Source organism: Nycticebus coucang, chromosome 22, assembly GCF_027406575.1.
Source record: "Nycticebus coucang isolate mNycCou1 chromosome 22, mNycCou1.pri, whole genome shotgun sequence".
In the NCBI taxonomy this organism is placed as follows: domain Eukaryota; kingdom Metazoa; phylum Chordata; class Mammalia; order Primates; family Lorisidae; genus Nycticebus; species Nycticebus coucang.
In genome coordinates, this window is record NC_069801.1 from 50,717,204 (window position 1) to 50,744,899 (window position 27,696).

The window sequence follows — 27,696 nt, forward strand, 5'->3', positions numbered from 1 at the left end:
GACAGGAAGTATAGGTCTAAGAAACTAGTACAGATCTATGTACAGACCCCTCACCTCCTCACCAGCACATCATGTTTTTATCTGCTTTCATGTCTCTGATTCAACTGGACTCTCTACATCTTTGAATTCCACGTCTTCCCTAAAGCCCTTCCAGTTATATCTCCCTTCTTCTAAAAACTCTATAATTTGGCCAGGCATGGTGGCTCATACCTGTAATCCCAGCACTCTGGGAGGCTGAGGAGAGCAGATTGCTTGAGCTCAGGAGTTCGAGACAAGCCTGAGCAAGACCCGTCTCTAAAAAACTAGCCAGGTGTTATGGTGGGGGCCTGTAATCCCAGCTACTCAGGAGACTGAGGCAAAAGGATCCCTGGAGCCCAAGAGTTTGAGGTTATTGTGAGCTATGACACCATAGCACTCAACCAAGGGCAACAAAATGAGACTCTGTATCAAAATAAAGAAAGAAATAAATATAAAAATAAATAAAAATCCTGTAATTCTATCACTCATTGGATACATCCTGCCTTCAGTAGCATAGTAGAGAAAGAAAAAATTTGGGGAGCCAGACAGTCCTGGTTTTAAGTCCTAGTTTTGCCTCTTTCTGAGAAGGCCAAAGATCTTGCTTTGATTGAACATTAACTATGCATTGAACAATGTAAGTCAAATATAAATTTAATTGTCATACTTGCCCTTCAAGATTTATTATATAGCTGGGCACAGTGACTATAATCCCAACTACTCCAGAGGCTGAAGCAAGAGGTTTGCTTGAGCCCAGGAGTTCAAGGCTGCAGTGAACTATGATCATGCCATTGCACTCTAGCCTAGGCAACAGAATGAGACCCCATGTCTAAAAAAAAGAAAAATTGTTTTCTTAGAAATATACATTCCTTTTACAGAGGAAGCCATGCTTAGAGAGAGATTCACACTTACTCGTATCAATTTGAATATTTCAACTCTTTTATATAAATAAATTTTTCACAGCCGGGTGAGGTGGCTCACATAATCCTAGTACTCTGGGAGGCCAAGGCAGCTAGATCTCTTGAGCTACTCTATAGTCCCAGCTACTTGCGAGGCTGAGGCAAGAGGATTGGTTGAGCCCAGGAGTCTGAGGTTGCTGTGAGCATGATGCCACGGTACTCTACCCAGGGTGACAGAGTGAGATTCTGCCCTAAAATAAAAAAATTTTCACTGTATGGTTTATGTGCTTGCTCTCTCCTTTTTAAAAAATATTTACGAATGTTTGCATTTATGTTCTAATCATTTTCTTTATAGAATATCATTAATCTCCTCTATTTGGGGGAGGGTGATTATTGCCTATTGTTTTCCTCGTATGAACAACATGGACATTATTTAGTAACTTCTTCCTCTTCCCTTTCTTCTCCTCCAGCATGAGATTTGAACCAATATTCTTTTACTCTCAGATAATAACTATGAGGCAATGGGCAAGCTTCATCCCAGCACTTAGGGAAGCTGAGGCAGGATGATTACCTGAGTCCGGCCTTGGGAATAAAGAGAGAACCTGTCTCTACCAAAGAAAAAAATTCAAGCTTTTAGTACTGCGACTGTTCTCTTCCAGATCATCTGATACGATCATGTCCTTTCCTCTATTAAGATGATGGTGCTAACTTCTGATACTGGTTGTGTCTAAAATCCTTACTTAAAAATTACATCTTGAAAAAAAAATTAAATCTTGATTTATTAGAGAATCTTTAAACATATTTTTGGAAAAATGTATCAGTCATACTAACTCGAAAGTTATTTCGTAGTGACTAAATTCCTTCTAAAATGTGGATAAAAGATGTTTAAATGCTTATTTTTCAACAGAAGATAATCCTGCCACTTTTGGTGGCAGACAGGGATGGGAGGTTGCAGATGGCTTACACAGGGGCACTCAGAGGATCTGCATGTATCTGAATCGCTGCCTTGGGTAGCAGGAGTAAGTATTAAAGAGAGCGAGCCCCAGGTGAGGGCAACCGGCAGGACTGGACATCAGATTCTCTGAAGAGTCCTGAGGATGATGGAAGTATCAGGCTAGAGAAGAAGACTATCTTAAGAGAGTGAATGAGGTTCAGCTTTGTTTTGTGAGGCCCAGGCTGTGGGCCTCACAGTGACAGTGGGAAGACAGTTTGGACAGGAAACGCTGCCTCAAGAGAGCCTGGGGCTGGCCCGTACAGAACAGTGACCACTGAACTTTAAGAGCCACAAGACAGGAAGCCTGTCTGTTTTGTCCACTGTTCTACCCTCGGTACCTAGACTAGTACCTGGCACATAGTAGGTACTTAATATGTATTGACTGGGTAACCACATGGGAGGGAGGGATCTTCAGCATTTGAGGAGAAGTTTGCTGTGGTGATCTTAAGCTCATCATAGCCCGAATCTGTGTGTTTTCATCTGCATGGTCAACATTTTAAGTCCAAATGTGTCTTTGTGACTGTCTCAGAAATATGGCAGGAACTCTGGGAGAAGACAAGAGGACAACAGAAACAGTGGGAATCAGCACCCCTGACCTGTCAGGAGCCCCGTCCCCCCCACAGTATGCATTTTCAACAAAACGTATAAAAAATATCTTGGAAGTGTCACTAGTTTTTTTCTTTAATGCACTCTAGCTGGGAAGTCGAGCTATCCAAAGAGAACTTCCTAAAATCTGTGTGTCAAACTAGGTTGTAAACGAACATGTTCTTTTTTTAGAGACAGAGTTCTTACTTCGTCACCCTTGGTAGAGTGCCGTGCCATCACAGCTCACAGCAACCTCCAGTTCTTGGGCTTAGGCTGTTCTCTTGCCTCAGCCTCCCAGGTAGCTGGGACTACAGGTGCCCGCCACAACGCCTGGCTATTTTTGTTGTTTGTTGTTGCAGTTTGGCCGGGGCCGGGTTTGAACCCACCACCCTCGGTATATGGGGCCGGCGCCCTATTCACTGAGCCACAGGCGCCGCCCGCGAACATGTTCTTTAAACTCAATGTTCTTACAGAGGAAAACTTCAGATGTCCATTTTAACCCATGCATCATAACAATTGCTAGCACATTAAATCAGATTCCTGGCAGCCTCCAGCATAGTAAAGACAAAAACATCAAGGATATACCTGAGGTCAAAGTCACAAAATGCAGACAAACAGACATTATATGAGGTATTTATTTTGTGACCGTTAGGCTCAGCTCCAGTACCAGGTTAGCAAAGACAATTTTTCAAACTCCCAATTAATCCCAACCAACATTTTGATTGTTGGGCTACTTTAGGATGGCTAGCATTTGGAGCAAGGCGGACCACCTCAGGGAATCTGCATGGAATTCAGAGAAAGGACATGAGAAGTTAGGATAGGTCTATTTCAGATAGAAGGTATGAAAAGTACCTACTGTGGGGCATGTCATGTGAGGATGGGAGGCAATGGGAGGCCAGGGGCCTAACCATTCCCTAGCACTTCACTCCAAATCAGTACAGTCACAGTGATAATCCAAAGGCGAAAAAGAAGAGCTGAAAGACACGTTCTGAACAACATTTAATTTTTGTTTGTCAAACAGGGAGAGTAGGCTTCCATGAGGTGTCATCCAGACATGGGGGTTCGTGCCCCTCCATCACCTTTCCTGCTGGCTCTGGTCATTCTGCTTTCCTGCAAAGGATGCCATGTCCAAAAGAACTACACTCCAAAAAAATGTAACTGAGAACTGAAAAACCAAAAGAAAAGCCATCAAGATAAAGACCCTGCCCACAGAAGGGAACTGAATTGTAGGAAAGGGCATTTATTTATGTTTACAAGTATAACTTCAACACTAGCGCCGTCTGCTGTCACCATTTCCCAAAATCTTAAGCCTTGACCCTGATTTCTGTGCTGAAAATGGAGATGACTGTTGGAGGAAAGATGACATTTTACAAAGTTTTCCTCTATTTCCTTGACAACCTAGTGGTGATCTCTGACCCAGATCCCAAAGCTACCTTCATATATTATTTCTTCTGCCCTGCCTGTGACAGCACTGGGTTCGGTGCTAGAAGAGGACAGACAGGGTGGATGTTGAGGGACTCAAAAAGACTTGAGGACTGGAAAGCTGTTTGTGTAGCTGAAACAAGGTTAATATATGGGGAACGATGGCAGGAGATGAAGTGGGACAAATAGATTAGGGGTAGATCATGGCAGTACAGGGAGTTGGATTTTGTGCTTTAGATAACAGGAAGCCAAAAAAAAAAAGGCTTTTAAGTAGGGGGACCAACAAAGTCAAAAGCATGGTTAGATTTACAAATCTTCAAAGACTCCTGAGGCTGCATATAGGAGGGAGTAGAAGGAAGAAAAGAGTTGGGAAAAGCCTTCAGGTTATTGCCATGGTTCAAATGTGAAATGACTGGGTCTTCATGGCTGGGTCTGCCATTGACAGGACAGGTGTGAGGAATAATGCAGGGTTAGAAGAGACAAATCTTGGTGGCCAATACGATACGCAAGGTAAGAGGGGAGAATCTACATTGATGCCGACGTTTCTAGCTTGGGTGAGTGGGTGGATTTCTTAAATTAATCCAACAGGTATTTATTGAGGACTCACGTGCCAGGCACTGGATATATTAATGAACAAGACAGACATGGTCCCAACTCTCAAGAAACGTACAGTCTACCAGGGTTAATGACAGGGCAAACAATACGTAAAACGTTGTTTATTGAATTCTAACCCTAAGATACGGTGAGAAGGTATAATAAAGAATTGAACCCAGTGTGCAGTCAGGGTCAGTGTGGATGCGGGTGCTGTTCACTGACACACAACAACAGGAGCACCTGGCTGGAGGAGAAGATGAGTTTAGTTTTGGATATAACGAATTTACAGGAGGTGGGAACTTGGAGAGAGGAGCCAGAGATGGCCTGGATCCAGGGGAGACTGAGGAACACAGTGGAGAAGGGCTCCTCCTGCACGGCCCTCCCCTGGAGGGAATGAGCCAGGCTTTCCTGGGGCCCTCATGGGAACGGCACCACATTCAAGTATCAGCGTTTGGCCATTCCACGATGTTGTGAGTCAAGGGCTATCTGCTAAGTCTATTGGTTCAAGGAAAGGCAAGCATTGCCAACAAAATACCTGCAAAATGTGGCTGGAGAAGGATGGAATTTGTAATTTGCTGGAGTGAAAGAACCTACAGCCTAATCAGCCTCCTAGTAAACATCAGTGCGGGTTTCCAAAATGCTAAATAAAGGCAGGGGCAAACGAGCCCACAGGATCAGCACTAATGATTTTATCTTCATAAATATATACTGTTTTTCCTTTGTCCTTTTAGCTGTCCGTTCCAAATTAATGTCAAAACTAGGGAAGAAGGTAAAGACCAAAAATTCGCTCCCCTTGCTGCCAGCTTCTCATGGGCAGCCTATAGGAAAGAGGCTAGGAATTCCTGGCACTTAGGCCAGAAGGTGGAGAGTAAGATGCCACTGCCCTTTGTGGCAAACTTGGTCCACGATGTCGCCATCAGCAGCACTCCTTCACCTCTCCAAGACTGCCCTTACTTTTTCTCAGCCTAAGACTTGACTCCCTATCTTAGGTGGCCCCACTATGACACGCCCTTGCTCCTTTTACTACCCCAGTCCAGCACCCAAGCCTGGACAAGGCCACCACTGCCTGTCCCATAGTTATGATTCTCTTTAATTCCAAGGGGCCTTCTAGTCTGTGTGATGCATGAAACATAAAATTGGGGTACAGAACTGTAAGCACCTATCTCCAGTGTTCACCCCAGTACTGAGCACCTAGCAAGAGTAGGACCTCAGTGAAGGACCAAGACTTCCCAAGTAACATGGCAAATTAGCCCAGGAAAGTTTGAACACTACGTGACACGCGGTCTGCATACCTGCTGTCACACGCTCAGAATCAAGCTTTCTCTGAGTGTCTGCTGGGTGCCAGGGCTACGCTGGTAAATACAGCTCTGCCCCCAAGGAACTCCCAGTCTATGCAGTTACAGTTAATAAGAAAACTGCTAAACACAGAACATACAGAGAGCTGCAGAAGAACCCAGAGGAGAAAGCAAGTAAGTTACCTGAAGTAAGTAAAGAAAACTTCACCAAGGAGAGGGCGTCTGAGAGGATCCTGAAAAATATTAATAAACAGGAAACGGCTAAGTAGAAAAGCAAGAAGGGCATTCTAGAACTCAAAAAAATTCTTAAATGACTTTAAAGTAGTATTTCCAGTAATTAGTGGTGGTGTTGATCCTGTTAGTATTAGATTGTTGTGAGTGCACAGTGGATACAACAAATACTCATTAGATACTCCAATTCTATCACTGCGACATCTCTGAGAAGTACGATCCTCAGTACGGGAGAAAGGAGCACTGAGTTAAGGCGGATTTCAAAACAAAAGAATTGATGTATTTAACCCAGTAGAAAGGTTTGTACCTTTGGCTTATGAAATGAACACTCTCGATGGGAGTGAGTGAAAGGATAATTGCATACAAATCCCTTACTGGACAGAACCACTTGTCACCACCCCTAGGACGGTAGCCCCATCTGGATGCAGTCCTTCAGAGATACTGCATCCTGCAAGCCAAAGCAGGGCGCCCAGATACGGCTTCCAGGGTCAGAGGAGAAATGGCACGGCCCTCAGCTGATAAGTTAATGAAAAGGAAGGATGGGAGCCAGACATTCTTTATGCTATTTCAAGAACTTACAGAACAGTGGCTTCCTGATTCTAAGCACGGTCATGTGCCACGTAAGAATACTGCAGGCAGGCTCAGCACCCACAGCACAGTGGTTACAGTGCACCACATACACCAAAGTTGGCAGGTTCCAGCCCGGCCTGGGCCAGCTAACCAACAATGACAACTGCAACAAAAAAAATGGCCGGGCGTTGTGGCGGGCGCCTATAGTCCAGCTACTCGGGAGGCTGAGGCAAGAGAATCACTTGAGCCCAAAAGTTTGAGGTTGCTGCGAGCTATGATGCCACAGCACTCTAACCCAGGGTGACAGTGAGATTCTGCCTCAAAAAAAAAAAAAAAAAACTTTCAGGTGGTGATGAACCAAATGTACGATGGTGGCTGCCTTATGGTCATGGGTATTTTCACTGTATCTTTTCTCTGTTTAGATAGCCAGGCATGGTAGCTGTGTACATGTAGGCCCACCTGTGTAATCCTAGCACTCTGGGAGGCCGAGGCAGGTGGATCACTTGAGCTCACAATTTTGAGAGGAGCCTAAGCAAGAGTGAGATCCCATCTCAAGTAAAAATGAAAAACTGAGGCAAGAGGATTGCTTGAGCCCAAGAGTTTGAGGTTGCTGTGAGCTATGATACCATGGTAATCTCTCTACCAAGAGCAACAAAGTGAGATTCTGTCTCAAAAATAAGTAAATAAATAAAAATTTAAAATAAATTAAAAAGATATGTTTAGATACACAAATTACTTATTATTGTGTTACAGTTGTCTACAGAATTCAGTATAGTAACATGTGTACAGCTTTGCAGCCTAGGAGCAATAAGCTATCATATAGCCTAGGTATGTAGTAGGTGATAGGATCTAGGTCTGTGTAAATACATTCTATACTGTTCACACAATGATTTAATCACCTAATAACACATTTCTTAGAACATCCTTCATTGTTAAATGATGCATGACTGTAAACGGAAGCTCCTCTATGATCCTGAGGTTCCAGGGAGAGAAGCTTAATGCTCTCCCAGGGGTTAATGTGTTCCAGGCTAAGCTTCCCAATGTGTAGATTTACATGGGGAAGGGTGCTGGTGAGATTAGAAGCCATTCTTTTCCAGTGAAAGCTGGGAGTCCAGAGACCACAGCAGAAGGCACAACCAGCTCATATGTCTATAGTGCCCAGGGCTCTAGACAGCTCTGATGCTTCTGCCAGGGAGGCAGCAAAGAAGCTGCTCGTCACCCTCTCATTTGGAGACTTGACACTCAAATGGAGGCCAGTCTACAGACCTGAGAGAAGCCCGGAGGTGTGACATCTGTGCAAAACAGGATGTGAGGTCTTCCAGTGCCCTGAGGGACAGACAGATGCTGACTTTCTAGTGGCCTTTACCACAAACTACATAAGGAAGGAGCTACTGCCCCACTTAGGAGTGAGGCGAGGGGTCCCTCACCACAGTGGTGCCAGCCATTCTGGGCCAACAGGAGACCCGGACAGCTGGTGCTACCGTGTTTTCTGCCCCTGTCCCTCTCTAGCCGGACTCGGATTTTCTTGTTCTCAGAGACAGGCATCCACATCATGTCATTATCATCATGTCCCACTGAACAGCCCATGTCTTCAACTTCCCAAAAGCCATGGGAAGCAGACTTCTCTCTCTCTCAGAGCGGCTGACTTTTGCTGCTCAACCTCTAGTACAAACCAGATCCCCTCTGTGAAGCAGCTCTCCAGGCCAGTTCCCTTCTCTGGCCCCACGGGATCAGTTGGAAAACTGGCTGTGGCACTTCTCACCCCACATGGCCATTATCTCTTTAGCTATTTCCCGCATTAGACTGAAGTTCCTTGAGGCAGAGACTATGATTTTCTAGGTCCCAAATGCCTTGCCCACAAAGCAGCCTTAATAAATGTGTGAGTCAGAGAATAAATGATGACGCAAACTCCGTGAGCCAAGGCATCTCTGATAAATGCCCACATCTGGCTTTTGCCTTAATCTTACCAAGGGTCACCCACCCAACATTAACTGACAACTTGCTCTGTTGTGCCAGGTGGGCAGTAGGCTAGGCCCTGGGGGCTCTAAGTCAAAAAAGACGGTGTCCCTTCCCCATGGACTTCAGTCTAAGGAAGAGACTCCCCCAGCCCTGGTACTTCTCTGCCAGCAGTCAGTGGTGTCCATCTGCAGGAGGAGCTGAACAAGTGTGTAGTCAATGAAACTGTGATGCAAACAAGGAAACATGCTCATTCTAAGGGACCAGGCTCCCGTATGAAAGGAAAATAATAGAACATCTACTTATATTTCACCAAAAATAAGGAATTAAGCTGTAATAATTGTCATATGGATTGACAAAAGTATATGCAAATACTCAAATATACACATTTCACTGGCTTGTGCTTGTGACAGAGATTCTAAAAATGATCTCCACGCTGCATGTGGTGGCTCACCCCTGGGAGGCCGAGGTGAGTGGATCACCTGAGCTCAGGAGTTCGAGATCAGCCTGAGCAAGAGTGAGGCCTCCTCGCTACTAAAAATAGAAAAACAAGCTGGGCGTTGTAGCTGTACCTGTAGTCCTAGCTACTCAGGTAGTTGAGGCAGGAAGATTGCTTGAGCCCACGAATTTGAGGTTGCTGTGAGTTATGATGTCACAGCACTCTACCCAGGGCAATGGAGTAAGACTATGTCTCAAAAAAAAAGTACAAAAAAAGTAAATAAGCTTCAATGACCCCTGCTTCCAGGCAGTCATGACCTTATACAAGCCCCTCCTCCAAGTGTGACTTGCTTCTCATTAACAGAATATGGCAAAGGTGATGAATGTTCACAATATATAAAACTGTAACTTTCATCTCACTAACAGACTCTATTGACTCTCCCTTTACAGCTCTGATAAGGTAAGCCATCACATGGAGAGGCCTACATGGCAAGGGACTGAGGACAGCCTCCCGCTGATGGCCAGCAAGGAGGCCCTCATTCAAACAAGCCACAAAGAACTGAATCCGGCCAACACTGTGTGAGTTGGGAAGCACATCTCTGACCAGTGAGACTGCAGCCCTAGCCAATGCTTTCGGTGTAGCCTTGCGAAGGAACCTGAAGTGGGGGAGCAAGGTAAGCTATGCCCAGACACCTGACCACAGAAACTCTGAGAATGTATACTGCAGTATTATTGTTGGGCAGCAATAGATAATTAATACAGTACTCAGACGCTTTTAACTGACAGGACACACAATCAAAGAAATGTGGAGACTTCTGAACTAAACATCTCTGGACCAACAAAGGAGGGCTCCAAAAACCAAACCAAAACCAAATAAAACCTGGAGGCCAGCAGTGGGAGCCTCCAAGTTTCCATGGTAAAAAAAAAAAAAAAAAAGAACATGTCTACAAAATGAGAAAGTGGAAAACCTCAAAAATTGGCCCCTCGAGACCTAGGTTTGAGTACCAGTACTGCCTAAGAGGTAGATGCTCTCAGGCAACTCAGATTTATTAAGCTCAGCCTCCTCCCCTGTACAGTGGGATTAACAGGGCTGGTAAGAGGGGCCAATGACAGTCATCTCCAAAGTGTTTTGTAAAATGGAATGTGATACACATGTGCTAGTTTGCCACAGAACTCTGGGGTGGCCTTGGGCAAGGCACTGTCCTCTCGTAGCTTCAGCTTCAGCTTCCGTGGCATAAAATGAGGAGGGAAGCCCAAGCTATCTCCAAGGGCCATGACCTTCTTTGATGCTAACATCTCATACTCAGAAGAAGAGGGTAAAAAGAGAAGGTGGTGGACTGGTGGACTGTGGCATTTTGTAATAGTTCCCTAGTCATTCTGTTGGCCAGAGTGTCTGTCTAACCAGTGATGTTACTGGAGACACCTTTAACCAATCACAGCTTGTCAACTTGCATGGCCTGCACCCTGAATTCCTCAACCAAGAGAGGATAACCCCCACCTCTTTTTTTGTTTGTTTGTTTATTTGTTTTTTTTTGTTTTGTATTGCTTTATTTTTTGAGACAGAGTCTCACTCTGTTGCCCAGAATGAGAGTGCTGTGGTGTCATAACTCACAGTAACCTCAAACTCCTATGTTGAGGTGATCCTCCTGCCCCAGTCTCCCAAGCAGCAGGGATTACGGGCACCCACCACAACACCTAGGTCATTTTTCTATTTTTAGTAGAGACAGAGTCTTGCTCCTGCTCAGGCTGGCCTCTAACTCCTAAGCTCAAACAATCTATCCGCCGTGGCCTTCCAGAATGCTACGATTACAGGCTCGAGTCACTGCTCCCGGCCCCACTTATTTTACAAAAAGGAAATGAAGAGTCAAGGTAAAACAGTGGGAACCACCAAATTTCAGTACAAATTACTGACCCACTCTCAGAGGGGCAGCAGCTTCAATTTTGTTACTGAGCGCCTTAACTATGTGCCAGGAGATTTCATAGACATTCTCTCCAATCTTCACTACAATCTTACAATATAGGTTGTGTTGTCCTTATTTTATAGATATGTTAGCTGAGTTACAAAGAGAGTAAGCCCCTTGCCCAGAGCACACTGATAGTATCTAGCAGGGCTGGGATCTAATTTTAATTCACTTTGACTCTAAATCCCCTGGCTTTGATACATACCCTGTTGCTCTAGGAGGCAACAACTTGGGCAGAAAGCACAGTCTGTGATTACAACACAGAGTAAAGGTTCTTGGCCACCGTGGGATCATGTGCAGAGTGTGGCTTCATTCATTCATTCCACACACATTTACTGAGCACCCACCACAAACCAAGTTGCGTGGTGGGCAATGAAGACGTAGAGCAACACCATTCCTTGTTCCTATGGAGATGAGTCTAACTGGGGAGACTTTCTAGTACTCAGAGGACAAACGAACAAGTAAATGACTGAACAAATGGACAGACAGGCAGATGGACACACAGCCAATGATTAGTGTTTCAAGCACCCACAACACATCATGTACAATACAAAGTGTAAGGGATCATCAGGTAATGATGACTGTTGGAAAGGAAGGAGCATTTCAACCAACTGTAATAGCAAGTACAAAGGAAAGGGCAAGACGATCAGCGCGGCTGCAGCTTCAGTATTCTGCAGAGGTGGAGTGGGGGGAGGAGGTCTGAGCCAAGACGCTAGCCTGTTCTCTAACCCACTGGGCTAACCTCTGACAGTGGGATCATCAATGAGGCCCTGAGAGCAAAGGAGGCATGAAAACGTGTAAGGTTTGGAGAACTTCATGAGTATTTTTAAAAGGGGTCACGCTCAAGGTCTGAGGCCAGCATGAAACGTCCTAGAGACACTAGAAAAGAAACCTGCCAGGGCTGTTAGCAAATGGAAAAACCCATACCACTGGGTTTTTCCCCTGGTGGAAAGTGTTCAGAGAGGAAAAGAGAATCTTCTTTGCTGGGTCTAAAAGCAGGAGCTCCCCTTACAGAAGAATCTAAGAACTTATGTTCCCCATTTGTATAAAGCCAACATCATGTGCGTTTCAAAACTGAAGGCTTCAACAAGAACACAGACACGCATGAGCACACACCCACATTAAATTGTGCAGAAAGTGAAAAGGGCCTGGCCCTCTCCGTTCCTGATCCTAACAGTAACGGAAGTGATGCACCTGCCCCTTTTTTACTATATCACACAGCAATATGATAAAAACATAATCTCTTACTTTCCTCACTAGCTGGACTTAGCTGCCACAACTGTTTGGTTCGGAGTAGCTGTAGGTGCTGGGAGATGGTCCATCTCTGGTGCATCAAAAAAGTATGCCTGCAGGAAAAGAGAGCCATGAAGGAGTTAAAAAACAAGGGTCTGGGTGAATGTTCTAGACTCCATGCTAACTGTGTATGACTGGGCTTTCATGTTCCCCACACTCCCCCGACCATGTTTCTCATCACACTAAATGACAACTGTCTCTGCTTGTATTTGTCTCACTTACTCAACTGTGAGTACCTTTTTAAATTCGGTTATCACTTATCGAGCACTTACTATATTACATGACTTAATAAAAACCCTGCGAGGTGGTATCGACTATCCTCTTTAGACCAATGAAGCAGCTGAGGCTCAGAGAGACTGTCATTTGACGGGTGCACACGGCTAACAAGTCGTGAGGCAAGTGAAGTCAGTCTGACTCTAAGCACGACCTCCCAATCACTACATTATACAGTCTTTCTTCCAGGACAAAGACTGTTCTTCTTAATCTTTGTGTCACCAGTACCCCACACGGGCCTGGCACACTATATAAACAATCAATAGCTAATGAACTGGCCTACATTAGACGGCTGCTAAACCAGTTAGCTGGCTCTCTGCAAAGGCCTTCAAAGTAAGTAAGCACGCTGTGCCTCCTGCTTCTTCCGCTGGGATATGAAAGGCTTTGTAACTGCTTTCATTCACTGTCTACAATTTAACTGTCAAAAATGAGAAGGAGGTGGAGGAGGGGAGACAACAGGGAAGATTTCCCACTGTCTCAAAGTCTAAGAATCCTAACTTCAGTCTGGGAAAACACTAATCTCACTAGCATTGAACACCAGTTGTTCAAAGGAAAGGTAAACCTGTTACTACATCAAGGACACAGAATGCTCACAACTCTCCTTGGTGTCAGTGACTTAGGAAGGTAAAAAGTTAAAAAGCCACCAAGTCTCCAAGTCTCCAGGCATGGTGGCTCATGCCTATAATCCGAACACTTTGGAAGGCCAAGGCAGGAGGATCACTTGAGGCCAGGAGTTCAGCCTGGGCAATACAGCAAGACCCCATCTCTAAAAAAAAAAATGTTTTAAACATTAGCTGGGCATGGTGGCTCGAGTCTATAGTCCTACTCAGGAGGCTGGGTTGGGAGGATTGCTTGAGCCCAGTAGTTGGAGATTACGGTGAACTATGATTATGCCACTACACTCCAGAGTGGGCAACAGAGCAAGACCCTTTTAAAAAAAAAGCCACTAGGAACCACTTCACAGCAGCTTTGCTCTCTGTCAGCCAGAAGGGGGCGCCAACACAACGCGATGGATCTTTCCCCAACATCGCTGTACTGTGTTATGTGTTAACTCCTTCAACAGTCCTTTTCAAAGTTTCCAGATGGCACCATTTCCTGCAGAGCCCTCCCTCTATCTAGTTTGTTATATTCCCAGAGCAATCCTATTGCTTTTTCTATTTTTTTTAAACTGTATTTTCCCAAAATGTTGCAGATCAGTCACAGCAAACAGAACAGCGATCATTGAGGAAAACTGTCACTCTAGGCTCCTCTTAGACCACAGCAGCTATGTGGAAGCAGCTGCAGCTTCCATAAGAGCCACACAATTCTACTGCTTTTAAAAGTCTTCCTCCACAGTGAGCAGCTGTTTTCTGGGACATAGAAAGAAGAGTACCTGACCTTAGGTGGGGACAGGAGTCACACAGCCAGCGTAGAGCCCCCCAAATCCCTCCCAGGTGTACTGAGCCACAAGCCACGAGGTTGCAGGAACAATGCCTTTCTTCCAGGCTATGGAGAAAACCTCATAAGAGCCGAGAGACCCAGCTTCTATGTGCTACTAACTTGTACTGTGACTTTTGGATAGGTCACTACACCCTGGGTAGTGTGTGGACCTCAGTTTTCTTTTTTCTGTCTTTTTTTTTTTTTTTTTTAGAGACAGAGTTTCACTTTGTCACCCTCGGTAGAGTGCTGTGGCGTCACAGCTCACAGCAACCTCCAGCTCTTAGGCTTAGGTGATTCTCTTGCCTCAGCCTCCCGAGTAGCTGGGACTACAGGTACCTGCCACAACGCCCAGCTGTTTTTTGGTTGCAGTTGTCATTGTTGTTTGGAGGGCCGGGTTGGATTCAAACCCACCAGCTCAGGTGTATGTGGCTAGCACCCTAGCCTCTTGAGCCACAGGCACCAAGCCTAGAACAAGCTTTAATTCCATGATTCATTAGTTCCACAGATGCTTAATAACAACCACAGCCATCATCTAGGGAACACCTATTGTGCCCCAGGCATGTACTGGACCATTACCCTGTTCAAAAACTGCAATGGGCAATTTTATCCCCATTTTAAAGATGAGAAACCTGAGGCTCAAAGAGATGGAGATTGTCCTGAGGCTACACAGGTATGTGTCTGAGCTAGGACTTCAATCCAGTCAGATCTGCCTCCATAATCTACGCTCACCGGTTATCCAACACATCCTGCAAGTCAGCCCCTAGACAATGGCCAGTCCAGAGCCAGGCACCAGGGAGGCCTCAGGCTGAGTCGGCAGGCTCTCTGTGATAGAAATAAGGCTAGTTCCCTCTAAAATCAGCTGTAACCATCACAAACACAGGCTTGTACTTCTGTAAACATACCAACCAAGGACACACCCTCTGGGTACTTCCTTCGTCATCCCTGCCAGGTGTGTTCTGTACAAACTTAGGGATCATTTACATGTGCAATCACCGAGGGGCCCTCAGCAGGTGTGGTGCTGTCATCTGCTTTGCTGAACTAAGGCAAAAACACCAATCTGTGTTTCCCAGGGGAGAATGAGAAAGCCAAGCTGTCTGGTTCAGCTGGTGCCCCTCAGCTTAAATAACTCCCTTGCTAATTTCTCTTTCTGCCCTTCCAATAATAGCAATGTCTTCCATTTGCATGACTTGTCCCATTTTTCATGCTACAAATTGGTAAAGATGTTACTACGGTGCACACAATCATCTCCTTTTTCTAAGTGAGGAGGCGGAACCCAAAGAAGAGAAATAACCAAAGCAGGAAGTGATGCAGCTGGGCCTGGAACCCAAGTCTTCTAACTTTTGGGTCACCTTCCTGCACTGCATATCTCCACAGGAGGAAGAAGGAGGCAACCTTGATTGCAAAGAACAAACCCAGGCGCAATGGCCCTGGCTGAACACCCGACTGTGGGATGGTTCCCTTCCCCCGCCTATACAACTTTTCATTTAAAAATCTTTCTAGGTACATGCAGAAAACCAGCAAAGGCACCCACAGGCAGAATTCTCTCCATCCCAGCTCCCCACCCCCATACAGTGGCCATCTGTATCCACGTGTTCCACCTCTACAGACTCAAACAACTAGGGGTGAAAAAATACCAGGAAAAAAACAAGGAAAAAATAACAATACAACAATAAAAAGTAATATGAATTTTAAAGTACAGTATAATGACTATATAGCATTTACATTGTATCAGGTATTATTATAAGTAATCTAGAGATTTAAAATATATGGGGAGCTGCACGTTGATTATATGTAAATACTATGCCATTTTTGTAGAAGGGACTTTAGCACTATGAATTTTTGTATCCGTAACAGGTGCTGAAACCAACCCCCCCCCCCAAAATACCAGGAGATAACTGTATTATAGACACTATTCACCCATACTTATTCTGGCCAGACACAAAATATTAACTAAATAACGGAAATTAGGTAAAGCCAGAGGTTACAAATTCTCATAATTTTACCAGTTCCCATCTAGGAAAGTCTACTTAAAATTATATTTATTTCATGGAGTTGGTTTTAAAAGAACCATTGTGTCTAACGGTTTGAGGTCTTTTAGTATTTGCAATATAAAACACACCAAAAGAATATAGGAAGGAGACCATACCAAGCAGCCCACAGAGAGAAGAATGTGAAGCAACACAATTGTCAGAACTGTGGCCAACGCAATGCGCCTGTTATCCTCCCGAACAGCTGGCCAGAATGTCATTGCCAAAACAGATCCTGAGATTCCTAGGGCGATCATGACTAGAATCCAACGGACAGCTTTCTGTGGGATAATCCACAGTATCTGAAAGAAGAGAAAAGAAGGGAGGGAACGGTTCTTTGGAGGCATTTCAGAGAGGCATTTGCTCATTCCAGGCACAAATGTTTACAAAGGCCCCTGAGCCAATCAGCAGCTGGGCCCCAACTGAAAAACTCTGGCTTTTCAGTACAGGCTGGAGAAACGCCACCAGCACCTAGACCGAGGTGAATCCCTTCATAATGAAGGGCTCAAGATCCAGCGGGGGCGCTTGGCTCCCCAGGCCCCGTTCATGCTGAACTTCTAAATGCAAAGGGGATTTTTCAGCACATGAGTGTTGGGCTGGAAACATTACTGCTTGGTCCAATTTGTGGTTGAATTTTCAACTAAGATCAGAGCATCACTCAGCATCTGCTCCACAAGGGTGGTACTTACTGCCGTGGGGATGTAAATGAAGAGTGAATATCCGTAGACACACACAATCTCCAGAAACGAATAGGAAACGATGTTCATAACTTTGCTGTTTCTCCACATGAGGAAACCCCAGAGTGCGAGAGGAACCAGCCAGGCATAGGCATAGATGACGGTAGCTGCTATGGACACTAAGGATGACAGGACGTGAGCTTCAATTCCCACCGTGCCTTCACAGACTATCAGAACACTTCCAGTCCCTTCCTGGGTGTATTTTTCTAACATGTCTACATACTTTACTGAACCATGGAATCATGTCTTACTGATCTGTATTTCCTGAGCCTGGCACAGTCCCTGACACACAGTAAGCACTTTGCAAACGTTACTGAATTATGAATCTTCAGCCTTTGCCTTTGTAGTAAAGACCAGTAGTCTCTCATATGGTTTTTATAATTCCTTTAATAACTTGGAACTCCTGCCCTCAAGCGATCCTCTCACCTTGGCCTGCCAGAGTGCTAAGATTACAGGCGTAAGTCACAGTGCCCTGCTATAACTAACAACCGATAGCACTAAACAACTGAATTATGCAACTGAAATACTCTAGAGGGCGCCACTGCAAGCGTTTAAATCTACTGAGCAAATCAAATAAAAGCCAAACTATACATTGGAAGAACATGTCCTCTTCCCTAGTATAACAAGCGCTGACGCTGATTTCTGAAGCAAATTTATTAAAATGCTCTGGGTACAGATTAACTTGCTGTGCATGCTAATCAGAGCTCCTTCTGCCTCTGACAAAGGAAGTTCCCGCTCATTGATGAATTGCTTGAAATACTCACCACTTTCACTTTCTTCCTGAAATAAGTAATTCTGCCCCCATGGTGGAACTGCTATTTAGTGGCTCCACAGAACAGCAATATTTAGTACATCCCTGATTTGTTTTCCCTCTTGTGAAGCAGAGGATAATAAAATTATGGCTAAGCTGGGTGTGGTGACTCACGCCTATAATCCTAGCAATCTGGGAGGCCAAGGCAGGAGGATTGCCAAGAGTGAGAATCCATCTCTACAAAAAAATTTTAAAAACCCAGCCGGGTGGCCAGGCGCAGTGGCTCACTCCTGTAATCCCAGCACTCTGAGAGGCCAAGGCAGGTGGATTGCTTGAGCTCACGAATTAAAAGATTAGCCTGAGCAAAAAGTGAGACCCTGTTTCTACTAAATAGAAAAACTGAAGCAAGAGGATCACTTGAGCCCAAGTTGGAGGTTGCTATGAGCTATGACACCACGGACCTTTATCCAGGGCAACAGCTTGAGTCTCTGTCTGGTGGGCACCTGTAGTCCCAGCTACTTGGGAGGCTGAGGCAGGAGCCCAGGAGACTGAGGTTACAGTGAGCTATGATGACATCACTGCACTCTACTCAGGGTGACAGAGACTCTGTCTCAACAAAATAAATAAACAAACAAATAAATAGTTATGGCTAAGACCATGACACCAACCCTTTCTACATAAAAACCAGCAGGTAATTAATTTACTTATATGCATCTTGACAAGAGCAAAAGCATCCCTGGGAATTACAGTCAGACTCTGGTTAAGCCATGTGATTATCTAAAACATTTTTAGCTCCCAAAGTGGCTTTTTCACACAGGAAACTCCTTCGTTAAGCCAAATGTAATTCTGCTAATATACTACCTTTTTCTTGGACAACTAAGGGAAGAGGAGAGGTAACTACTATGGCTATAGCTGTCACTTACTGACCACCTCCTGGGCGTCAAGCATTACATTCAGTGCTTTACCAAGAGGCAATGTAGTATAAATGGTCAAGGGCGCAGATTCTGTATGTAAACTCCATGGGTTCTAATGTCAAAGTAACTCTGGGTGGTAAGGTACTTAACCTTCCTGCTTCAGTTTCTTCATCTGAAAATTTATATTACCTTATAAGATTATTACGAGAATTAAATGAATAAAAATAGGCAAGAACTGTTCTAAATAGAACTGGGATTGATAAACAATAAATGTTCAATAAAGAATTAACTTTTTATATAGTTAACTAACTTGCAGATACATTATTTCATATAACCTATCTTTTCATTTTATTTTTAAAATTTCTTTTATTTTTTAGAGACAGGGTCTCACTCTGTCTCCCAGGCTGGAGTGCAGTGGTGCAATCATGGCTCGCTAAAGACTCAAACTGCTGGCTCAAGCAATCCTGCCTCAACCTCCCAAGAAGCTAGGACTATAAACTCCGGGTACACATTAGTAGCAGTACGTAGAGATGGAGTCTTGCTATGTTGTCCAGGCTCGTCTTGAACTCCTTGCCTCACGCCATCCTTCTACCTTGACCTCCCAACACACTGGGATTACATGCATGGACCACCACACCCAGCCTATCTTCATTTCAGAGATGAGGAAATGGATCTGAGAAACTAAGTTGTTTGGTCAAAGTAGCATAATTAACAAGTTGGTGGAAGCAGGATCTGATGCCAGATGTGACTCATGCCCTTTAAATGACATGGAAACATGTTCATTGATAGGGCCAGTGATTATCTTACTGGTACACACATCACATCACTCCCTGACACTGGGATGCCCAGCTAAAGAGGATAAGAACAGATAAAGCTTCTCTGAGCTTCCAGATCCCTAGGCAAAGTGGGTCACTCCTCCTCCATCAATGCACCAAGACATACCTCTAATATATCACAACAATATTCATTTACCTCACTTCCTTAATGACTGAATTACTTGAAGGCAGCATTTATATCTAATGGATAACATTTATTGAGTTAGACTTAAACCAAGGCTATTTGATAAATAACAGTTGGGACTGAATCCAGGTCTGACTCCCTGTTGGAGAAGGAAAGGAGGAGAAGTGGCCGTGAAAGGCAGAGGGGAAGAGAAGAAGGATGGACACCTGAACACTAATGTGCTCTCACACAGGCAAATACCTATCTCCCCTATGTAATATGGCAATGGTTACTATGTACTGAACTTTTTATACAAACCACTATTTTAAGCTCTTTATATGTATCAACTCTTTATTCTTAAAGTAGCCCTGTGATACAGCTATTACTATTTCCATTTTACCAATGAAGAATCTGAGGCCAAGAGAGATGAAATAGCCCCACACGGTAGCATCTAGAGAGTGGTGGGGCTGGAACTTGAAGCCAGTGGTCTGGTTCCAGAACCTGTATCCTTCTTCAGGCTGTTTACAGCCTCCCAAACTAAGAGTGGACAGGGAAGGAGGCAGGGAATTGACAAAGGGCACAGGTCAATCTCCACTAAGCCAAACTTCCTCATCTGGGGTGCTGTTATCTGCAAGTCCCTAAAAGCTGTTTTGTGTTTTTTTTTTTAACTAGCCAATACTAACACAAGAAAGGAAGTTTAAAATAAGCATGTCACCTGCCAGCCCCTTACTAGGACACATTCATTTCTACATTTTCCCTTCCAGGACTTCATATTACAGGCTATCCTAGCTGGTTGAACCATCACAACTTAAATAATAGTGTCTTTCTTGTTTCCATTATTTGGATAATACAAATAATGCTACAATGGAGACCTTATGTACACTGTTTTTCACTTATTTTGTACATTTTTCTGAGAATAAATTCCAATCGCTATTGGGCCTAGCCTTACAGCTTTCCGAAAGACTATAAGGATTCAAAACATTGTGAATATACTTAGAGCCACTGAGTTGTACCCTTAAATGCTAAGTTTTACGTTACACATCTTTTACCACAGTAAAAAAAAAAAAAAGATTACATGGATTTATATATATGATGGTAAACTCTAAGGCAGCAGGTATGCTGGAACCCTGTAACACTGAGAGCAGGACTACAGCATCCACAGAAGGGGCCCAAGGGCTCAGGGGGTAAAAGAAACTCATGGTTACAAAGTGAGAGCACTCCAAACGAGTCAAACTATTCACCGACCTTTTCGGAATTCGGGCACATAATGGTATGTCTTCTGCCCCAGATGAATTAAGAAGTTGGAAAGATTCCCACTAATTGCTATGGCAAAAACCAGTGTGGCACATATCCAAAAAGGGCCTGCAAAGGAAACCAGAAAATTCAAAATAAGAAAATAAAGCACAAGCCTTCAGATAAGTAATTTCTTACCTCTCCCTACCTATTCAAATAAGAAAGGGAAAAGAATTTTATATGTTTATTAAAAAGCACTTGTTTAATGGGTATTTTCTTTATTAAAAGATCAAAACACGACTCAGTAATTAGCTGCCTTAAATATGGGGTGAGGGGCAGGGATTTGAATCCAAAGGCCAAAACACCTCTCACAATTAGGGGAATAAAGACACTGATTTGTGTATAGCTTCTTTTATTGGAGGACCACCAAAAGATAAAAATTTAAAAAATGGGCATTTTGGTTCATGATGACATAGGACCTTGTCTGAACATAATGATTTCAAAACGTGAGCTTAAAATAAAAGATAAAAAATAAAAAAATAGGCATTTTGTCAAACCTTCCATCAGAACACATGAAGCAAACTTACTTCCCTTATCTTGGTGGCAAATGTTAACATCAGAGAAAAGTAAGTTAAACGAGCCAGGTCTTTCTGTAGCAGACACGAAGAGCAGAGCAAGGAGGGCACCGAGGGCGGCTGAGTCGCCCTAGCAGCTCCCAGGGTTGTGTGACCGTGGCTAAGTTTAAGGCTTCCTTTTCTTTTTTTTTTAATGGAAAAGCAACACCTGTACAAGTTGTGCACCGCAGGTACACGAGTATCTAGAACCCAAGTTTCCCTCCTTCTCTGTCCCGCGGCTCTGAATCTCCCTTCCTAGAGTATTTTATATGTATATGCGTGTGTGTTAAACTACTTTAAATTGCACACAAACTTTATGTCCACCGTGATTTTTTTTTTTGGTTCTTGGCCAGGGCTGGGTTTGAACCCGCCACCTCTGGCATATGGGACCAGCGCCGCCCTCCACCGTGATTTTTATACATATACACACACACGTGCACACAAACATAAACACACACAAAGGTGCCACACGTTTTAAGACAGAAAAAACGGTTTTAGAATTATAATACTCGGGGCGGCGCCTGTGGCTCAGTCAGTAAGGCGCCGGCCCCATATGCTGAGGGTGGCGGGTTCAAACCCGGCCCCGGCTGAACTACAAAAAATAGCCGGGCATTGTGGCGGGTGCCTGTAGTCCCAGCTACTTGGGAGGCTGAGGCAGGAGAATCACTTAAGCCCAGGAGTTGGAGGTTGCTGTGAGCTGTGTGATGCCATGGCACTCTACCGAGGGCCATAAAGTGAGACTCTGTCTCTACGAAAAAAAAAAAAAAAAGAATTATAATACTCAAGTCATGTTGGACTTCTACAATTACAAACATTATTGGTATATATTGAGTATTGTAATTTTAACAGTTTTTCCTTTCTTGAAATGTATATACATTTTTTTGGCACCTTATACATATGGGCCATGGTTCCTGGCCCATAACTCCCACAGCCCTTGTTGCAGTAAACAGAATCTCTCTTTCTAACCTTCTCCTGCTCTCCTTTCACCCGGCTGAGGAGGACTCTAATCTGACTGTGGCTCAGAAGACCCTCACTCCAGAAAGGGTCCTCCCTGGTACCCTGGGGGAAGGAAGGCCCAGAGAGGCCAGGGAGAATCTGAACAGACAAGCCATGCTGGGAATCAGACCCTTTTTTCCAAAGACATTTCTTTTTTCTTTTTTTTCTTTTTTCTTTTTTTGAGACAGAGCCTCAAGCTGTCGCCCTGGGTAGAGTGCGGTGGCATCACAGCTCACAGCAACCTCCAACTCCTGGGCTCAAGCGATTCTCCTGCCTCCGCCTCCCAAGTAGCTGGGACTACAGGCCCCTGCCACAACACCTGGCTATTTTTTGGTTGCAGCCATCATCGTAGTTTCGCAGGCTGGGCTGGATTCGAACCCGCCAGCTCAGGTGTATGTGGCTAGTGCCTTAGCCGCTTGAGCCACAGGCGACGAGTTACCAAAGACATTTCTACGTGGTTGTGAATCATGTCTATCCAAAGATATCTCCACTAAAGGCCCAAGAGGACATGATAAGGGGAGTTTCTGGGCAGTTGGACAAGTGGTGGTTGCTGGAGGGTGGCCCCTCAGGGGGCCTGGAGGTGTCACACCCGTTCCCACACCTCTCACTCTGCACCTCTTCCTCTGTGTCCTTCAGAAAATCCTTTATAAGCAACCAGAGAACAGGAAGTGTTTTCCTGAGCCACTCCACAAAATTAAGGAATCTAAAGGAACCCCTGCCTTGAAGCAGGTCACTCAGAAGTTCCAGAGGCCCAGATTTACCACTGGTGTCTAAAAGGAGAGGGGCAGTCTTGGGGACTGAGCCCTCAACTTGTGAGATCTGCTGCTATCTCCAGGTAGACAGAGTCAGAATTCAGCGGGAGCACACTGCTGTGCCCACTGCTTATTGGCGGGTATTCCCCCTGACACACATTGGTCACGGAAGTGTTCTGTGTTGATTATCATACTGGTCTGAGAGCACAGGAAAAGCACAGCTTTAATATTTTCCTCAAACACCACTGTAACCAGTTTCTGGTGAATCCCACCAGAAATAATCTATCCACGCATAAGCAAATATGTATGCGTGCCTGCCTGCACACGATTCACACAGATAGCACGCACATGCACCCTACAGTGGACTGCTCCATTTTCACCTTATTATAGCCTAGAGATCCTGCCAAAGCTATTCATAAAAATCAGCCTCGTATTTTTTAATGGTTATTAAAATACTCCCTGAGTGGATGCGTGCACCATACTCTGTAAACTCCTTTCATCATTCCCTTGATTCCATGAGCACTATCTTTTCTCTCCTCACCTACAGAAAGTACTGTGTAGAACAAATGCAATTTCTCAATAAAGAGATTTTAACAGTTTCATAAATTTTGCTTTTCAATTTCACGAATATTTTACAACACACTTTGTGATAAGTTCAGGTACCTTTAACTATCACAAAATTAAGAAAATTATTTATTGTACTGGGGGGATGACTAGCAAAAATAGCTTAGTAATTTTCAAAGCCAACCACTTGGAAAGAAAAAACACAAGCCATCAACTAGAATGGGAAAGAAAACACCAGCCATCAACTAGGATGCTCCAAAAAGTCACCAATATTAGCTTTCCACAAATTGTCTGTTTATTCACCGCACCGTAAATTCTGCTGCAGCCAAGGCTGAAATCTCACTATAGATTCTAAGTGCCTACCACATAAGAGATGCAAACAATCAAACAATAAACCCACAAGACCTCCACAACCGAAAAGCTTTCCTGAATGAATGAACAAAACTGACTATGTGTTATAGATGGGCTGAGACCATCCAACCATATAACTGCAAGTAGCCAAAATATTAATTTTTAATACCCTCATCACAAGAAGGCCAAGAATATCAGAACCTATTAGCCATTGTTCACTAAGTGCCTCTGACCCACCAGGCCAGGCATCCTCAAACTTTTTAAACAGGGGGCCAATTCACTGTCCCTCAGACCGTTGGAGGGCTGGACTATAGTTTAAAAAAAAAAAAAAACTATGAACAAATTTCTATGCACACTGCACATATCTTATTTTGAAATAAAAAAACAAAACAGGAACAAATACAATCACACCGCCTCATGTGGTCCACGGGCCGCAGTTTGAGGACCCCTGCTCTAGGCTCAGGGCTAGGTGCTGAAGACACAATGCCTTGCAATAGAGACCCCGTCACTGCCTCCGGTGCACTCAGGCACAGTGTACAGACAAACAATAAAACATCTAATCTCAAGAATTTTGAAGAAGAAATACAGAATGCATGTGAAAGACCGCAGGAAGGGACCAAAACCTAGAAAAAGTGGTGCCTAAGCAGGAATCTAAAAAAGAATAGGAATTCCCAAGTGAAGACAGAAGAGTGATCCAGGATGAGGGAAGGCATGAGCAGAGAGCCCAGAAGCAAGAGGGAGCAATTTGAGGTAAGGAAATGTGAGCTCAGGAGTAGCCAGAGATTGGACAGACAGGCCATGATCAGATCATGAAGGGTCCTAGAAGTCCTGCTAAGCTAGGAATTTATCTTGAGGACAAAACGAAGACTGGGACCTGGGGTGGTGGTGTGCACTTGTAGGCCCAGCAACTCAGGAAGCTAAGGTGGGAGAACCACTTGAGGTCAGGAGTTCAAAGTTGCAGTGTGCATGACCTCGCCTGGGAATAGCCACTGCACTCTACCATGGACACTGTAGCACACCTGTGAATAGTCATTGCACTCCACCACGGACACCGCAGGAAGACGTGTGAATAGCCACTGCACTCCACCATGGACACCGTAGCACACCTGTGAATAGTCACTGCACTCCACCATGGACACCACAGCAAGACCTGTGAATAGCCACTGCACTCCACCATGGACACCGTAGCACACCTGTGAATAGTTCACTGCATTCCACCATGGACACCACAGCAAGACCTGTGAATAGCCACTGCACTCCACCATGGACACCGTAGCACACCTGTGAATAGTCACTGCACTCCACCATGGACACTGCAGCAAGACCTGTGAATAGCCACTGCACTCCACCATGGACACCGTAGCACACCTGTGAATAGCCACTGCACTCCACCATGGACATCGCAGCAAGACCTGTGAATAGCCACTGCACTCCACCATGGACACCGTAGCACACCTGTGAATAGCAACTGCACTCCACCATGGACACTGCAGCAAAACCTGTGAATAGCCACTGCACTCCGCCACGGACACCGTAGCACACCTGTGAATAGTCACTGCACTCCACCATGGACATCGCAGCAAGACCTGTGAATAGCCACTGCACTCCGCCATGGACACCGTAGCACACCCGTGAATAGTCATTGCACTCCACCATGGACACTGCAGCAAGACCTGTGAATAGCCACTGCACTCCACCATGGACATCGCAGCAAGACCGGTGAATAGCCACTGCACTCCACCATGGACACCATAGCACACCTGTGAATAGTCACTGCACTCCACCATGGACATCGCAGCAAGACCTGTGAATAGCCACTGCACTCCACCATGGACACCGTAGCACACCTGTGAATAGTCACTGCACTCCACCATGGACATCGCAGCAAGACCTGTGAATAGCCACTGCACTGCGCCATGGACACCGTAGCACACCCGTGAATAGTCATTGCACTCCACCATGGACACTGCAGCAAAACCTGTGAATAGCCACTGCACTCCACCATGGACACCGTAGCACACCTGTGAATAGTCACTGCACTCCACCATGGACATCGCAGCAAGACCTGTGAATAGCCACTGCACTCTGCCATGGACACCGTAGCACACCCGTGAATAGTCATTGCACTCCACCATGGACACTGCAGCAAGACCTGTGAATAGCCACTGCACTCCACCATGGACATCGCAGCAAGACCTGTGAATAGCCACTGCACTCCGCCATGGACACCATAGCACACCTGTGAATAGTCACTGCACTCCACCATGGACATCGCAGCAAGACCTGTGAATAGCCACTGCACTCCGCCATGGACACCGTAGCACACCCGTGAATAGTCATTGCACTCCACCATGGACACTGCAGCAAGACCTGTGAATAGCCACTGCACTCCACCATGGACACCGTAGCACACCTGTGAATAGCCACTGCACTCCACCATGGACACCGTAGCACACCTGTGAATAGCCACTGCACTCCACCATGGACACTGTAGCACACCTATGAATAGCCACTGCACTTCACCAGGGACAACGCAGCAAGACCTTATCTCTTTAAAAAAAAAAAAACAGAGAGACCAGCAAGCGACTCACATCTGTAATCCTTCTAACTCCTGACCTTAAGCAATCCTCCTACCTCTAATAAAAACAGGAAAAGGCGAGTAGAGCAAGATGTCGACCGAGTAACAGCTTCCCTGCAACTGGGCACAGTGAGTCTGGGGAGATATGACTCCAGGCATCTCTGGCTGGTGGGATCTGCCTTTAATCATCCCTTTGAGGATACCGGGAGTCAGCAAGGGAATTCTGGACCCCAAGAAGAGGACAAAAACAGCGGAAAACTGGCAAGTGGTTGAATGTGTCCGATTGACCTAATCCCACTGGCAGACATAAGTACAAGCAGCAGTGACTGCAAACCGGTTTCGGTGTTTTTGGACTTGGCACTCAGTTGAACTGCCTTTGGGAGAGCTTGAGCAGGACTGCAGAGAACTTTGGGCATTGTCTAGGGCCCCAGACTGAGCTGCTGAGCCGGACGGAGCTAATAGTGTTCGGCTATGGGCCTCAGGGAGCCATTGTGAGAGAACTGCCCCAGCAAGCTCCGCCCTAAGGGTCACAGAGCAAGGATCCAGCGGGAGCTAGTAACCTAGTGACTGAGCAGCCTAAAGGCAGGGACTGAGCTGCCTTACAGCCTTAACCCTCACGGACAGAGTGAGACCAGTTTTGGCACACTAGAGCCTCGGGCTGTTGCCCTGGGTAGAGTGCCGTGGCGTCACAGCTCATAGCAACCTCAAAATCCTGGGCTTGACACTGTCTGGACCTCCATAAGAGCTGTGCCACGACCCCTGACCTGCGACCCATGCCTACCAGGCCTCTACATGCCCTGACCAGGAACTGTAGGAGCCGCACAATCCTGCATCCTCCCTGCCTCCACACCAGCCCACTCATTTGGCCAGGGACTCTGGTAGCCACGTACCCTCCGGAGCCCTCCCTGCCTCTGGACAGAGCCCTTCTCCTGGCCAGAGACTGCTGGAGCCTTGGGCTCTCTGTGCCAAAGTCACTGGGCACCAGGCACTCCCAGAACCGTGCGCACCACCCCCTGCCCTGTTGCTGGATCTGAGTGTGTCACACTCCGGAGCTGCTTCCACAAACAGAACTCCCTGGCTGGGGCAGCCCCAGAAGAACTATGCAGGGTTACTCCCTACAAAGATCCAGCAACAAAAGAGGGATGCCACTGGGGTCTAATCTTGGAGAGACACTCCCCAACTCTGAGGACAGCCAGATGTAACGGTGAAAAACAATCATGAGGCGAAATCAACAGAAAAACTCTGGCAATATGAATAATCAGAGTAGATCAACTCCCCCAAGGATCAATGGGGCA

The 27,696-nt window shown here is 45.4% G+C and overlaps 1 protein-coding gene and 2 non-coding genes across 6 annotated transcripts in view; 1 reads left to right on the forward strand and 2 right to left on the reverse strand.

Annotated features, from left to right (window-relative positions):
* Positions 1–3,110: 3,110 nt before the first annotated feature.
* Positions 3,111–27,696, reverse strand: part of YIPF1 (Yip1 domain family member 1) — a 43,458-nt gene continuing 18,872 nt past the window's right edge. For 2 of the 4 annotated variants that reach the window (XR_008376820.1, XR_008376819.1), the window contains 6 exons: positions 20,559–20,675; positions 16,662–16,828; positions 16,092–16,274; positions 12,209–12,306; positions 5,988–6,037; positions 3,111–3,658 (listed from right to left, as the gene is read on the reverse strand). Coding sequence is in view for 2 of the 4 variants with exons in the window: in XM_053575228.1 (XP_053431203.1) it covers positions 12,217–12,306; positions 16,092–16,274; positions 16,662–16,828; positions 20,559–20,675 (557 nt within the window). In the remaining 2 variants the exon portion in view is untranslated. The remainder of the gene's footprint in view (positions 3,659–5,987; positions 6,038–12,208; positions 12,307–16,091; positions 16,275–16,661; positions 16,829–20,558; positions 20,676–27,696) is intronic. The other 2 variants (XM_053575229.1, XM_053575228.1) reach the window with 2 other exon arrangements.
* On the reverse strand, positions 13,693–13,827 carry LOC128575695 (small nucleolar RNA SNORA16B/SNORA16A family). The gene has a single exon (XR_008377108.1). It is a non-coding gene; the product is annotated as a small nucleolar RNA SNORA16B/SNORA16A family (small nucleolar RNA).
* Positions 21,006–21,079, forward strand: LOC128575729 (small nucleolar RNA SNORD107). Its single transcript, XR_008377136.1, has one exon. It is a non-coding gene; the product is annotated as a small nucleolar RNA SNORD107 (small nucleolar RNA).